Here is a 17136-nt window from a genome sequence, read left to right as displayed (position 1 = left end):
GATACCTGCAGTCCTATCACTGGCATTTCAAACAGAAATTACTCATAAGGAAGAAAACTCAAGCTCAGGTGAGACTTAGCCAATAGCAAGCTAGAACATACCTGCTTCATCCGTAGTGATAGTGAGCTCATTGCTTGCTTCGCTCTTGCCAATGCGGTTTTTGGCGTACATGCGGATGTTGTAGGTGGAGGAAGGATGGAGGTCAATGATCGTGGCCTGGTTCAGCTGAGGGGACACATCTTTGGTTCGCTGAACAGAATCCCAGGAGTCTGTTTAATACATCATAGGGGTGAGGAGAGAAAAAGCTAAAGACAATTTCCCATTCATATTGTTATTTGCAATATTTAACTGACTCAGCCATGTAAGAGAAGGCCTCCCAGTTTTTGCATCAGGACTGGGAAAACTTTGCTAATAGAACCTTGAATAAAATAGAATTGCTCTCCAGTACTCCTTCTCATTGATCAAAGCTCTCAAAGAATGCATTCTTTACCTGGGGTGCATGAACAGGTCCAAAGCACTTGTTACAACCTGCCCCCCCTTTTTATAATTAAGTGAAAATGAGAGGGATCCCCTAATTTTCTTTTGTGACCCAAGAGAAGGATGAGATTTGCTGGCCTAAAGGAATTTCACCTGTGCTCTTCAGAAGGTTGATTGCTATGACCAAGAGCCTGGAAAGGAAGTATTTTGGCAGGACTGAGAAGAGGGACTAGAAGGGTGTCAGGTAAGTTTAAGTGAGGGCAGGAGTACTTGGCAGTTTTCAGTATGAAGTGCTAAGCCCCTGAGACACGTTTTCAGGTTAATGACGCACATACAAATTCAATGAGATTTAACATCATTGGAATCCTAATGTACTTGTAAAAGGAGGAATGTTATCCAGATTAAATCAAATATTTAAGGAAATCTGGGGTTATCCACATTTAGCTCAATTTAGTCACTAAATTTGCTTGACACATGGTATTAGAAAGTACAGAATTTGGTTACACATAGTAACCACACTGCCTCAATGTAACCTTAAATCAGTCCAAATAAAACAATAGGCCTGATCGGTTTTAAATCATCTTGACATCTCTTATGTGTTGTCATCTGTCATTTCTTTCTCACTGTATTGCATATTCCTCTTTTAACCTCTGCAGTATCCTATGGGATTTAGCTGGAAGCTGTACAGTGGTGCTGCATAGCGAGGGTCACAGCAGGCAGCCTCAGGAAAAGCTCACCAGACAGAAAAGTCTGGGTAAAAAAAGGAAACCATAGCCAGAAACAATGTGCTGTGCCCATTTTTTGAGGCACTATGGAATTCTCTTCCTCTCCAGTGTCTCTTCAAAGTGTGCAAGGTGTTTACATGCTAAGCAGTTTTGTTGGTTGCAGAACAATTTCACCCTTCATTTGTCTGTATGCATTTAAAAACGCCCAAACAGTTGGCTATCAACTGATGCCCATTTAAAAACTCCTAAACGTTTAGGTATCAACTGATGCAGTGCTAATCAACTGCCTCTGAATTCATTTCCAACTCACTACTGCTGCCTTTCCAGTAGTGCTCCCAGATATTTAAAGGTAACAGCTTCCTCTGAACAAAGCCTCAATAACATTTGCTTTGAATACTCTGTATACTTCACGGAGGTTTCCAAAAGGTGCTCTTGTTCCAAGATTGAAATCCTCATGTCTCTTGCAAGACTAACATTTGAATTAACAACAGTAGCTATCACCCCTCAAAACACGGCAATTTGGGGACCGCCATACCAGAATAAACCAATTGTTTGGACAGTCCTGTATTCCGGATAGGAGATGGGTCAATGCCAAATATTTCAGAAGAAAGAATTAAACCACCATGAACTACTAAAAGGGAAATTATTCAGTAATGAACAAGCCTCAAAATGTTTGAAGACCATATAAGCCTCTGGAAATGGGATATCCTCTACCAAGTGTACTGCTGGCAAAATATACTCTTATGCAACCTTTCCTGTGGCCATTGCTCTTGGGCTGTGGCCACACTACCCCTCCCTTTCAAGAGGGGCATGTAAATTATGGCTGTTCAAAAATGCAAATGAGGTGCTGCCATGCATGTATAGTGCCTCGTTAGCATAATAGTGGCTGCACAAATTTTGAAGCTGCTAACTTCAAAGTGCTGACTGGCAGTCTACCCGCGGGTGCTTTGAAATACACACCCAACTTTGAAATTCCCTTACTCCCAATTAGTTTTGGGAGTATGGGAATTTCAACGTTGGGCATGTATTTTGAAGTACATGTGGCTAGACTGCCAGTCAGCACTTCGAAGTTAGCAGCTTCAAAATTCACACAGCCGCCATTATGCTAACGAGGCACTATGTATGCCTGGCAGAGCCTCATTTGCATTTTGAACATCCATAATTTACACAGCCCTTGGGAAAGGGGGTGTAGTGTGGCCACAGCCTTGGAGGGCAAGAAGGAAGTATAGCTGTAATGCACTGCATTCTGGTTCTTTTTTACTGTCACATGGGCCTTTGGTGACTATTGCCAGCTAAAACACTTATCTACAGCCATTGAGGTATGCTAATCCGATCTGGGGTTGGGCAAAGAATCAGGCAGCTGTGACTGCTGTGAGGACAGCAGAGATTCTGGCTTGTAATATATAGCAATGGTGGTGATGGTGGAGGTTAGATAGTGGATAGGGACCCCAACCAAGATATGTGCTCCAATGTGGTTAGCATTGTACAAACATAAAGAAAGACAATCTCTATCTCTGTTTGCTGTGTCCACAGTTCGGGACTAGAAGGATACAGTTTGTATGGGACTGAGTAAATTTCCTTTGTGGGAGATGATAATTTTGATTTGAATACTTTACAAAATTGATTAAGGTTTTTAAAAAGATTTCCTTCCATGTTACAGTTTATTAACTATTAAGTTATTCAAATCAGAGAATCTAACCTCAAAAATCCCCTAGATTCTTAGTAGATTAAATGATAATATACCAATATATGGGAGGAGATGGAAAACCAGAAACTTTAGACTTCTAAATATATTTTATCCCAGATTGACAGACTGCAGGTAATACATAGATTTTAGAGTATGTTGTGATATAAATTTCTGGGGGTAAATAAGAAAAGCATGAGCTACACAGACAAGAACTAAACTGTTAATTTCTTTCCAATGTTGTTGCCAGCTGACATACAGAAAAACTGACTTAAATTCTGATGCTAAATGTTAGAAATAAAATGATTGTTCTTGTGTTGAAAGTAAAACAATCATGCAGTCAGGTACTGTGATTGATTTATAGCTCTTTTGTTTTCCTGCTACCATACTGAAGTTTTTTAAAATATTTGTAGTTAATAAGGTTTTAACTAAGAAATACTATACAGAGTAGATAAGAACTATGCATGAAAAAAAAGAGAAAGCATAAAATTTTGGTCCCCTTTTCCCCTCAGAAAGATTTTTTTTTGTTAATATCAGGCAAGTCTCAGTGCTATATAAAATGCATATTGAGAGAAAGTGTTTATGAAAATCAGTAACTCTGTATTGTATTTTTCACTAATTCCTAAGGTAATGTTTGACCCACAAAGGACCACTTGTAGAATGTAGCCAGGTTGAATATGGTTTATATTGTACTTTACTTCTGATTTGGGGGAATACTTACATATGTAATATTTTTGCCAACACTGAATTTCTATTTTGTGTGTGAGCTGCCATCTAGTGATACTATTTACAACTGCACACATTTGTGGCACACTGCTAAAAGCTATCAAAACAAAAGGCGGTCAAGTAGCACTTAAAGAGCTACTTGACCGCCTTTTGTTTTGATAGTGTATAGACTAGCACGGCTTCCTCTCTGTTACTGCTAAAAGCTGTTTGATTTCTCGAAGCTATCCTTGTCAGGCTGCAGATAAAGAACGTGATCCATGCACAGCACAAATAGAAGAATGTGCTTAAATGCAAGTGTGAGCTGAGTCTGTGTATGGGTATGAGGAAGGCTAAGCACTGTGTGTAACGCCCCCTTTGCATGTTGCTCCCTAACTTTCAAGAATGCAGCAGCAAAAATAGGCAGGGTATGGAGAACAGACAAGCTCCAGGATGATGAGCCACCTGACTACACAGTGTCCCCTACCCCTTGTCTCTTTTTTTATTCGGAGGCTGGAGTAATTTGGTGACTGGACAGCAGTAATTTAATTGCAAAATCAGGATTCTGGATCATAGATAGATTAAGACACAGATAGGCACTAACAGCTGAAGCAGGAAGAAACCTAAAGCCATATGATTATATCACCATCTCAACTTTTATTTAAAAAGGAAAGAGTTTCTGGCCCACCTGGGTGGAAAGAAAAGCTTAAATGTAACATATGAAGGATGCAAACATGTCTACCTGAATTTGAAAGAAAACTCAGGGTAGGTCTACCCTGCTAATAACAGCTGCTATTTTGTAATAACTACGTCAGCATTTATACAATGCAACACGTGTATACAATGCAACTAATTTCGCAATAATGGTTTGGCTTATTTTTAAATAGGTAAACCTTATTCCACAAGGACTAGCTCCTAATTCAAAATAGCTATTTCAAAATAGGTGTCGTTAAGACAGGGAATAGAGCCTATTTCAAAGCAAGTCATAGTGAATCCAATGGCTCTATTTCACAATAGGCTCTACGGCCACATCTACACTGGCAAGTTCTTTCAAAATAATTTTTGAAATAAGAGGCTTCTTTTGAAATATCCCAGGGAGCATCTACACACAAAAAAGCATTATTTTGAAATTAATTGAAAGAACATGGTGCTCCTTTCAAAAGCTCACTTCCATTCCCCTTTAAGGAACAGCAATTTCTTTCAAAAGCTCCTTTTGAAAGAAAACAAGTACAAACGCTGAAGCCTGTTTTTTCAAAAAATGCAGTCCTCAAGGCCCTTGATTTTTTGATCCCTGATCCTTTCTTTTGAAAGACGAGGGGCTCCATGGATGCTCTCTTTTGAAAGAGCAGATCGCCCTCTTGATCTGCTTTTTTGTTTGTGGGTGCTCTCTTTTGAAAGAATTTCCTTCAGAAGAGATCTTCCAGAAGAGCTTCTTTCAAAAGATCACTGTAGTGTAGATATAGCCTGAGACATCAGCTCAGAGAGGGAGAAATTACACCATTCATCTCAATGAGGCATTAATTCTCAGAACTCCTCCATGGAGCTCTAAAATCCCTTCCCACACTTTATCCTGGAGGACTGTGTGTTTGGAAGGAGTATAAGAGTCTCACCAATCCAACCGTGACACCCCAGTTGTTGGACTAAGCATGGGAAGCCCCCTTTGCTGACATCCATTAAGAGAGGATGTGAGCTCTGATGCCATTCCTGGAGCAGAGTTGGAAGCCTCATAATACCAATAAAATCATGAATGTTGTGGAGAAAGTTTATAGTGAAGTGTTATTCACTGTTGAGGGTGGATGTTATTCAATTAAATTAATAGCAGCAAGTTTAAAAATATATGGAAATATTTCTTCACACAAAACATGGTCAACCTTTGGATCTTATTGCCAGTAGATGTTGCAAAGGTTAAAAATAGATCTGAGTTTAAAAAAGAATTCCACTAATTCATGGAGGGTAGGGGCATTGGTGCCTACTAGCCAAGATGGCCAGGGATGCAGCCCTATGTTCTAAGTATCCCTATACCTTGGATTGCTAGGAGCTGGGTTTGGATTGGATGATGACTCAATATTTGTCTAATTCTCTTCATTTTCTCAAAAGCGTTCGGTTCCTGCCACTGCCAGAAACCAAAATACTGGGCTAGATGGACCATTGGTCTAATCCAATTCAGCCATTCTTGTGTTCATATGTTGTCCTACCTCTCTGTGACAAGGGAGGGGCATCACTGCCATTTCAAAATGGGAAGGGGCCATGATACAGGGGTGAGGACATGAGAGGCCCCATGTCATTATGTTCCTAAATAAGAGCTTTCTATCATCCTACTTTGCGGCCCAGACTTGCTCATCATGCATTACCTTATAACACAACACTCAGCACCCACTTTGCCCAGCATCAAACCTAGAGTGGACGCATCATTGTGAGAGTGAAAAGGGCACCATGTAGTTCAGTGTGATTTGGCAACGCTTTCAGAAACAGATTGCTGAACGCTTATAGCCATTTTAATCTGCAGAATGCGTCTTTCCCACACTCATCCCTGACTGGACTCTTCATATCCCTTACCTGCCTTTATGCAGTTCATTCATTCATTCATTCATTCATTCATCAGCGTAAAATGCTTTTAAGTCACGTTCTCATGGAATCATGGAAACTGAATGTTCTTCTCTTCTGTAATTTACCATACGTAACTACTTACTGGTACTTTTTAAAAATTGCTGGAGCATCAGAATTCCAAATGTTTCTTGCCTGGACAGCGGGTAGGTCTGGGTGATAGACAGCGAGGCCAGGATGCTTGTAAAAGACTTGTGGTCATTTCTAGCATTCTGGAAGTGGCAGTAAATCTGGCTGCTTCCCAAGAATATGAATGGGTTTACTCAAGGGTTTTAATAAAGCTTTCACTATCTGGTGTTATGGTGCGTTTGGGATCAGAGAAAGAGCAGAAGATGGTGTTGGGTCACAGTCTGGGAACAGCTCTGAGACAAGGGCTATGCCTACATGACAGAGATCTTTCAAAAGACACTCTTCCGGAAGATCTCTTCCAAAAGAACGTTTTTCAAACGAGCAGATCCACACACAAAAAGCAGATCAAAAGAATGATCTGCTCTTTTGAAAGAACGGGCCAGGCATCAAAAAAATCAAGTGCCAGGAGGACTGCTCTTTCGAAAGAAGGGCTCTGAGGAGTGTCTACCTGTTTTCTTTTGAAACAAGGCACTCTTCCTGAAATGGGAGTGGAAGAGTGCTTTCAAAAGGAGCACAGCATTCTTCCAATTTACTTTTGAAAGAGTGCTTTGTGTGTACACACTCCATGGGATCTTTCAAAAAAGCCCCCTTCTTTCGAAAAATCTTTCAACAGAACTTGCTAGTATAGACGCAGCTTTGATGATTGGTTGGGAGGTTGCTAGAAGAACTTTACATATGATTTTAGCCCTTTGCCCCCAAGTGGCTTGTCTGTGAAACTTTTAAATATTCACCTAAGACTTACTGTAGGTTGAACTTCGTTCATTAACTGATATTTCTAGGCTAACACACATTTTAAGATTTGCAAACAAGACACCAAGTATTATAATCAGAGAAAAAAAATGTACTCATGTTGATGTTGGGTGTAATGTATATGCTGCAAAGCCATAGCTGGGAGAGTAATGTCCTGACATCTTTCCATGAATTCTTAGGTTGAAGCAGAAGTTACAGAATAGGTGGGGATAGAATCATCCCTTCTGGGTTCTAGTTGCCGCTCTGACTGCAATCACTTGGACCCAGGTATCTAAGTAGTCACATATCCAGGAGTAACCTGCAATGTTATTTCTCAAGTATCTAATTCTCTTTAAACATAACTACGCTGGTTATTTTCACTTTGAGTCTTGGTAAGGCCATACAGATACTCATCATCTTTTATCTGAATGTTTTGATTAAATTATCTTCCAGAATGTTATTTCCTTCTATTGTCTGTGTACACCGAGTCCTGGGTTTGATATTAGTTCAAGGATTTTATCTTCCTAAGCTCTCAGTCTCTCTAAACATCTGAAAAAATTCAGCAATAACTCCTCTTGACTCTTTTTTTTCCAGTGTGGCTTGCCCCAGCCATTTTGCATAAGTTAACTTTACTAGTGCTTTTGTAGATTTTTTTATTCTTGTTGCCTTTCTATCTTCTTGATGATTTGTCTGTAGGAGGATGACCAAAAACTGGGTACAGCTCTAAGGGGCTGCTTCTCAAAAGACAACACATCCATTGCCTACACTTTATTTAGCTATACAGATTTTAAAGTATTTTCTCATGCATCAATTTCTCCACCCATTTTGTTTTTCTTTCCAGATTCAAACTTTTATCATTATAATGTGCCCTAGTCATGTAACCAGTTTTTAATCTACTATGCTATTCTTGCAACTGGTTTATCATATGGTATTGTTCAGATGTGGTTTTGAAATCCAGTACATCATGTTCACTGCTTCACCCTTCTGTGTACTCTGTATCGTCATCTGTAAAGATTCCACCAGATTTACCAAGGAATGAGACCCTGATTCCGGGCTACATTCTTTACCACAGGAGAGGAAAGCAGTTGGATTGCTCAAGCCAGGAAGAATCCTGCTGCAAGGGGATTCCCTCAGTAGTGCAGAGCTAGGCTTAGACTTGGAGGAGGGACTGCCAGGGTGGGATGTTATTCTCTCCTTCTGGGTTGGTGGAGTGGATTGTGGATGGAAAGGAAAAACCAAACCCAGGAACAAGGGTTGTTCACATGTAAAGTCAAATCATAACCCCTGCTCACCTGCATACCCTGCGCTGTGCTACCAGGGATGCTATACTGAGAATCTGGCCTATGATCTTTAGGGAACCAAATTCATTGATATACTCCCATTTTTACATAATAATAAAAAACAAACAAACAAGAAACTTGGACTTATGAATTGTTTATGGAACCAACTGTGACATTTGCTTCTATTTTGTGGCACAGCAAACTCCCTCCTAACTCCCAATTCCTCGCCTAACAACAATATGCTGGTTTTGCACACCAAAGAGATGCGCAGATAGGATTGCTGTTTCCACGCTATGCAAACTGGGGTGTCCAGGGTGCTCTTGAAAAGCTGAGAGCTGGAGGCACCTACTCAGCATTCTTACAGACTCCTTGGGACAGCCACCTCTAAAAAAAGAGACAATCCAGGGACTGTCTGGCTAGGCGGTAACCCTATGAACAGCAAAAGTACATCGCAGACCAATCCAACACAAAATATTAAATACATGGTAGTGGAGTCAGCCTCTGCGTGGCCCCTGGAGAATGGGGCGGGGCTGGGAGGGGCGGAACCAAGAGTGCACCCTTGGAGCACACAGCCTGGAGTGTCTTGTGGTGCTCCTGCAAGTTAAAGGACCTGGGGATCTGGCCACCACTGCTGCTGTTACAGCAATGACAACCCTGGAACCCTGGGTCTCTTTGAATTGCTGGACCCTGGGGGCAATTGTCTCTTTGCTCCCCCTGCCACCATCATCATTGGAGGGGCCTGAGAGGAATATAATTTTTATAATTAGTTATCCGTTTCAAGGAGTTAATAGTACATAATACAAATACTCTCTCATAATCAACTCCATCAGCAACATGTTTCCATGTTTTTTCCTTCTCCTCCTCCTCCCTTCTCCCCCCTCCCCCACCCACGACAGAAATGCTGGATTCTTACCGGCTGCTCCAAATCAGAAGATGCGGGTCTTTCCCACAGAAGCTCATTACCTAACGAATACATTTGTTCGTCTTCAATGTGCTACAGGACTGCTTGTCGTTTCTGAAGCTACAGACTAACACAGCTACCCCTCTGAGACTGATAACATATATACTCGAAATGCATCACTTGTTAGACTATATCCCCAGATAATCCACATAGACAGAGTACAAACACCAAGATAACAAGCAGCACAAAACAAACAAACAGGTTCAGTGTCCCTTTTAAATATCTTTGAATACTTACTTATCTATAGGTAAATCTTACTCATCTATAAGTCTATGCTTCCCTCTTATTCCTTTCTTGGGCTTTGATTTGAAAGAGCATTTGAGCGTGGGCTTAAATTTTAAACATGACCTTGATTTGCATGGACTTAAATGGAATGCAAAAGTGTTTAAAAGCAAACTTATGCTATGTTTGACTTCTTTCCTGAATAGAGATAATTTCCTTCATCACTAGTTATGTTCATTTTCTTCTAGTTCTTCATGTTCTCACCATTCTCCAATGATTCTTTTAGCCTCATTCCATAATCTTTTTTTTGCATGTTTCTATTCCTATACAGAGTATTTTCCTTTTTACCCCCACAGCACTTTGAAAGACTTATTTAGTGAGTATGTAATGTTCTACAAAGTTGCATATAAAATATGCATGAAACAAATGGACACAAACTTTTTATTTACCTGTTTAAAACATTAAATGAATCATAACACACAGCAACAATGTGCTAGGTGTGAGAAAGCATAAATGGAAGGGATGTTATGACCTTACCAGTAATTCTTTCTGCCAACTGTCCAAACAGAGTTGAAACTCAAGCCAACATGCACCTGTTATGCTACGGAGCTAATGAAGTTCAGCCCAGAGGCAGAGCAATGATATTTAATCTGAAAATTCATATAGTGAATCACTTGAAATGTCACTAGAGTCCCAAAGCAGTATTCTCCCTTTCAGAATATAAATTAGCACCCCTGTAGTGATACTGATGGAAGAGTCAGCTCTACTCATGAACAGCATGCAGACATGGATGAACGCTGACCTAGCAGAAATATACCCGCTTTTGTTCTATTGTGGATATGCACCACTAGCCTGTCCCTCGCAGCACATCAGTGATTATGGCAAACTTAGCTTGGTGGCTCAGCAAGGTACTGTACAGCTTTCTTTGTCTATCCTTGCACATTCCCAAGACTGCAGTTAGCCTCCTAACCCTGCTGTTGAGGTGAAACAGCACACAAAACTACATACAACAGAAGAGAATTTCCAGACTGCAGCCCTGCAGATAAAAGTTCCCTGTTTGGAGAAGTTACCTCACTGGAGAAAACGGGCAGTGAAAAAAATGCAGAGGAAGGTAAACCTAATGATAGTGGCTTCCTACTATTCTGCATCCATTGTTACTAGTTTGGAGTAGCTAAGGTTGCATTAGGAAATCTGATGCAGTTATCTGTGGATATCCCAATAAAAAGGGGAAGGACAGCAACCCAAATATAAACAAATTGCTCTTAATACAAGAAATTGAAAAGAATGAAGCGTCAGATGACAAAGCCCATTGTAGAAGAATAAACAGACTGTCAAGGAAGACTTTCCATCAAGTTGTTTTGATTTATGATTCATTGTTTACAGTACAAATCAAATAATGAAGGGAAAACAAAGTTTTCAGAAACGGATCACTTGCAGCTGAAGACTATCCCTTACCAGACTTGTTCTTGCATTCAATGTCGTAGCCTGTGATTGGGCTATTTCCATCAAATCCCATGGTCCATCTGAGGGCAATGCTGCGTGCTCTCACCTCTCGGATTTCTATTTCAGGAGGGTCTGGTGGCTCTGAGTTAATAGACAGACTCTGCTTTAGTCGAAAGCATGCTGGTACTAAGCATCAGCTATAATAATGAGCATGGCTCTAACATGGTCTGTTAACAGGAAGATGTCATGCTGTTTTCTCTGCTCCCTCATTAATACCTACGCTCATTTAACCACCCATTGAAGAACATTCTGTGAACCTGGAGAAAGGAAAAGTCACTTTCCAAAATTCAAGTGACTAAATTTGTCTTGGATTACTAATGGTAGCCCTCCATAGATGCAACATATTGTCGTATTGCTTAAATTCCAATCCTGTTGGCAGTGTTCATACTGGGGCGGTTCTGGCTGTAACTGCATTGGTACACCTACATTTTGAATGTATGCAATTGTCTATACATTAAAAACTATTGGGAGGTTGGGTGGAATACGAGTCCCAATGCTTTGAATGTAAATTCATAAAAGGAGAGTTCAAAACTTTCTCATTTACACTAAGCCCACTTTACACGGTCACAAAATATTACATTGCCAGATCAGTGTAAAGGAACTTTAGGGCAAATGAGAATCAGGCCCCCAATTTCCTCCTGAATTTCTTGACAGGGCTGGTTTGGACACCTTGTGGACATGACTCCAATGGAACCAAGGACTGGGAGAAAGTTTCTGCGAATACTAGAAATTTATGTGCAAGCTCTAAGGCATAAAGGCACTGAAAAAGTATCATGTGGCAAATCAGCAGTGGCCAGTGGCTGAGTTTTGTCTCTGCTCTGCCTCTAAAATACCATCACCATAAATCACTCCACAACCTGCTGCTGTCTGCCCCACTGAACTCCCCAGAGAAGGGAGAACCTGCCCCAGGCAATATAGGCTACTGGAGTTGCACAATTATATTAAAATATGTTTTGACCACTTAAACTTGAAATATTTTGTTTCTAAATAAACAGTAGATTTAACATTTCTCCTGAAAAAATTACATCAAATCACTTTTGCTTTATTTTATCTGAATTTGTGCATATAAGAACTATGCCCTTTACTCATCTGTACATTTCTACAAAGACCCTGGACTTTACATTTCATTGTGATTGAATCTGTGGTGCTAGAAAATATGAGTTTAAGATTCTGATGCACCTTCTTATTTCTCATTTAGGAATATGTTTCACTAGGGACTAGTACCTCCCCCCCAAAAAAAGAAAACAGATTTCTGAGCATGGCATACACTTACTGTACTACAATAGTTGTGTTTTTTTCCATATGTTGTCCTCTTCCTACCTTGCACAGTGAGCTGAATTATTCCACGGTCCTCCCCGTAAGAATTGATAGCGTGGCAGGAAAAGAAACCAGAATCTTCACGCACAGTTGGCAAAATCTAGAGGTGGATTGAAAAGAAGCTGTTGATTTAATGGTATGTGCAAGAAACAAATGTGTCTTTCAGATACAGGAGGTGCGGGGAAATGATACACACTTTCTCTGTTTCTCTTTGCAGTAGTACACAGATAGTATATGTGTGTGTATACATGGAATACACAAACTCATAAGTAGTTACGCAAAATAAATAGTAATGTCATGAGTGTAAGATCCAAAACATTGGCATCTATCAAGACTAAGGTCAAAAGCGAAATCTACTAGAAAGCTGGGCATTTGCCCTTTCTAGCAGTAGAAGCTGGACTTTTCCTGAAATGGCTGCTGCAAGACAGGCCAGGGCCAAGCAAAGGAACTGAGAAGAAGGAACCTTTCTCTCCTGTGCTCTCAGTAATTCTCCTGCTGGCAATATAGAGAATGAAACTGTTTGATTCTAACACAGAGATGGCAAGGGATTGCAGGAAGCAAAAGGATGGACTCATGGATGGACCTTGCCTAGGCAAGTTGTGGAATTTTCATCACTGGAGATATTTAAAAGCAGTTTAGGTAGGCATCTATCAGGGATGGTCTAGATGGTGCTTGGCTCTGCCATAAGGGTAGCAGATTGGAACTGATGAGCTCTTGAGATCTCTTCCAGTTCTAGGGTTCTGTGATTTTATGATTCAAGAAGTCGAGTGCTGCCCTGGAGAACTGGATTCTATCCTTGCCACTGTCACAGAGCTCTTACATAACAAAGTGGGCAAATCACTTCAGCCAGACTCTTCACAGATGGTCACCAATTGCACACAAACACACTTAGGACGTTATTCTCTCTCACTGAAGTCATTGCCAAACTCTCATGGACTTCAACAAACGTAGGATAGAAGCCTTACTGGATACAGTCCAAAACATCTTACAGCTTGAGAAGACAGAGCTATATTTTACTGTGAGAGTATAGCTTACCATCATCCCAGAGCTAGAGTTCTCTCCTTGGCATGATATAAAACATCTTTTTTGTTTGTTTGTTTACTTTTTGATTTGTACAGTGTAACTGGAAAGCCGTACTGAAAATCAACAAGAATCTTACCAAATTACACAAATCACTGTATTCTTTGGACATTTTTCTGAAAATCTGTGAGACTTTTTTTTTTAGTATGGTACTAAACAAACATGCAAAAACATAAATGGGTAGGTTAGCAACTTATGTTTATTGATGAGTTTTCAATAAATTTCACTGTTTCATTCATGTGATCTTATCTTTTCTTAATCATTCCCACCTGCTATCCCAAATATTTTTCTTCCCAAAGATCTTCCATTTACTTCTCAACCTCCCTTTGCAGATATAGTCATTCCCTTCTCCACTATAGGATTTCAGACCTCCCCTGACAGAATACAGTAATTTCTTCAGCAGAGAAGCTGCATAAAAGTGAAGCATTGCTTAGCACTGCTGCCCAGCAAGAAATTGAGAAAAATCAGCCTTAATGGTGCCTTCCACATAGAGGTGAGGGATAAAAGGGGAGACACTGGTGCTTCCAGGGATCTAAAACCTGGAGGGATTCCTTGTGACAAATCTCACAGGAGAAAATATTTTAAAGCAAAAGAAGATGAGAGAAAGGTGCCCTAATTGCTACACTACCCCCGTCAGCCACGTAAAACTTTAAATACAGGATATTTGGACCAAAAAATGCAGCAGCATCAGATGCATCCTGCATTGGTGTCACTAGCCCTAAAGTCAACTGCAACCTTAAGAAAGGCCATGTTACAAAACGATGTTAGGATTCATCCCCTGGTCTCAGCTATCTGGGTAGTGTATTATAGATGCACTAGTAATAGAGACATCAGGCTGAATTGCAGCTGCGCCAGACCGGATGCTGTGATAGGGAGAAGGCACAAGAACTCATCTGACCCTTGCAGCGCATTGTTTGCCTGCAGGCTGCCATAATGGAAGCTAGCACCACTCAGGCCTGCCGACGAGCCGGGGAGGCGGCAGAGGCAAAATGTGCCCCCAGGCCCAGCGTTTCAGGCCGCAGTGGCAGGTGGAACTCTGGGCCCTTTAGAAGTGCTGTGGCAGTGCTGCTCCAGCTGCACACCGCTCTCAGGGAGTCAGTGGGAGAGATGGGGCCTTGGACCTGGTGGTACTGAGGGCTGACTGCCCTTGGGCCCGCTTCTTCCGCTGTTGGCTCTGCCCCTTCTGCGGCATGGAGCTAGGCCCCCTCCCACCTTGCGCTGGGGCCCACAGTGGCTGTCAGTGCCCCTGTTGCCACCAGAAACTGTACTGTGCCCAGAACGTATGTCTAGGCAGAGTGAGACCAGGGTCAGGACAGCAGCCTACCAGGATGTCCTCACTTGCTTAATCAGGGCTTCCTGTACTCTTGCCCCCCACTAGTGCCCATGTGATGCTTCACCTCACAGATCCGTAATGCCACTGAGGTGGTACATGCCTCCCCCGCAACCACCACAGCCTTTCCAATTGAGGCCCTTAAGCCTGAACTAAGCCCTCTCTATAGGTGACAGCTAAAACAAGATTCACAGCTGTGATATGACCAGAGAGCTCCCTTTCACAGAAGTAACAGCAAAGCTGGGAAATGTGACTTCTTGCCAGCTGGCTGGCTGATTTTTGCTCCACTATCCAGAGTCTGCTGAATGCTGAGAGACAGGGCACAAGTCCTGTGCACGGTAGGACTGAGGTTCCTTTTCCTTTAATGTCTCTTGGCTTAGGATAGTTTATGGACGTTTTATCTGATTATTGCTCCAACTTTTTGTACACTGACTCTGTGCCACTGAGAAGGCCAAATGGGAAGAGGAAGAGAAGGCACTTGAAAAACACAGGGCCTAATTCCCTTCCCTCTAACACCACTTTTTGTACTCCTTATTCAAACCAGTGTAAGCAAGATGAACATCAAACCCAATATCAATATTTTCAGATTGTCAGGTGTGCCTGATGTCCTCAGCCCGTCCCCCCCCAACGTACGCACGCATGCACGCACGCAAGCAAGCAGTACTCTAGACTGCAGAAATGAAATCAGAAGTCACTTTGGTTTAGTACCTGCAAGGTAGAGATGACTTCATCACCCACTTCCTTGGTGGAAACAAGATAGCGGGACATTTCGGGGTTAATGATTCGATCCTCTTTCTCCCAGCGGACTATGATGGGTTTTTCTCCATGTGCTGTGCAGCTCATCTCCTTCTTTTGACCTTGTGTTGCCAAAGTGGTGTTGGGATAGGAAGTGATCATAGCAGGAACTAAAAATCAAAAACAAGGCAGCTCATCAGTGATACAGCTACCCTAATCGAGGTCTGGCCCTGGAGTCGCAGGTTTAGCTATGCTCTTTATAGGTCACTAACTAGCATAAATACTTGGACAATGATTTATTTTCACTTTTATGTAACATAAGAAATAATATTTTAGCTGAAGTTTGCCCAAAGCAACACGTGAGACCCAAACAATTCTTCCTGAGTATTAGTGGACTAGGAATCTAGATCTGTAGCTTCAGTCCATCCCTATATCTTTAATACATTAAAACATTTGTAGATACAGAGAATTGCCCTGAGACATAACCAGTCAGGTATGTGCCCTGGAAAGATGTCATGGCTGAATTTATATGCAAGACCACATTATTATGTCAAAATGCAGCAGAAATCACTGAGGAAGACAACTGGAATACACATTGACATTTCTTTTTTTATAAGTATGTGCTGCATTGCTGCCAGCATTACAGTGGAGATAAGGGTCCTATTATGTTAGGAGCTGCACAAAAACACAAGAGACAGATGGCACAGAGGAGTTTACAATCTATGTATGCAGAGTGTGCAATTATTGTATCTACAGCATGTGTCTGTATATACAGCCAGAGGTAGAAAAAGTACCCAAACAGTTACAAGTTACTTGAGTAAAAGTACAGCTGCTTTGGCAGGGAGGGTGTTATACTCAGGGTTTTTTCCTAGAAAAAGAGGTGTCGGAACTCAAGCCCCAAACCATGTCCCCCTCACCCTGAGGACCATCGACCCCATGCAGGACCCAAGCTGCCCCATATGGGGCCCTAACCACCCACCATGGGTGTCCTAACTGACCCTTGGGGGCTTAACTGCCTACCTTGCGTGGCCCAGCTGCCCCCCACCCAGTGACTTAACTGCCCACTGTGTGGGCCCAAGCTGCCTGCTGGTGGCTTAACTGCAGTGCGGTGGGGGGGGGCCAAACCTCCCCCCAGTGGCTTAACCACCTGCCCTGCGGGGCCTAAGCTGCCCCCTGGGGGGACCAAGCCCCCCCCCCCAGCAGGACCCAAATTGCCCTGTGCAGACCCAACCCCCCCCACGGCTAACCCCCCACCCCCCGAGCGGCCCTCTAAGCTGACCCCCACATAGCACCACCTCCTTCCATGCAGCTTAGCCCCCTCATGTGGCCACAGCCTGCTCCTCCTGCTTACATCCCCCTCCCCCACCCTACCTCACCCCTGCCTCGCTGCTGCCTCCTCCATATGGCCACCCTCTGCCTTCATTTCAGAGTAGGGAGTGAGTGGAGGAGGGGGTCAGCCACAGGTGGCTGCATCCAAGCTGCTAACAGTTCTTAAATAGCCAGATGCAGCTTTGATGCAGCTGCCCAGCTGGCTTTTGAAAAAAGGTGCTGGAACAATGTTCCGGGGCATTATGCAGAAAAAAAGCCCTGAGTATACTTAAATACAAGTCACAGGTGTCCCTCTGGAAAACACCTTGAGTAAATGTACACACACACAC

The 17136-nt window shown here is 42.2% G+C and overlaps 1 protein-coding gene across 1 annotated transcript in view; it reads right to left on the bottom strand.

Annotated features, from left to right (window-relative positions):
* Nucleotides 1-17136, bottom strand: part of DSCAM (DS cell adhesion molecule) — a 550602-nt gene that overhangs the window by 138478 nt on the left and 394988 nt on the right. Inside the window, exons 11-14 of the mRNA XM_074983419.1 lie at nucleotides 15452-15648; nucleotides 12337-12433; nucleotides 10969-11097; nucleotides 102-269 (exon numbers count right to left, since the gene is read on the bottom strand). Of these exons, the coding sequence (XP_074839520.1) occupies nucleotides 102-269; nucleotides 10969-11097; nucleotides 12337-12433; nucleotides 15452-15648 (591 nt within the window). The remainder of the gene's footprint in view (nucleotides 1-101; nucleotides 270-10968; nucleotides 11098-12336; nucleotides 12434-15451; nucleotides 15649-17136) is intronic.

This window comes from Carettochelys insculpta, chromosome 1 (genome assembly GCF_033958435.1).
Source record: "Carettochelys insculpta isolate YL-2023 chromosome 1, ASM3395843v1, whole genome shotgun sequence".
In the NCBI taxonomy this organism is placed as follows: domain Eukaryota; kingdom Metazoa; phylum Chordata; order Testudines; family Carettochelyidae; genus Carettochelys; species Carettochelys insculpta.
Note: the sequence above shows the minus strand (reverse complement) of the source record. Positions and strands in the feature narration are given on the sequence as shown.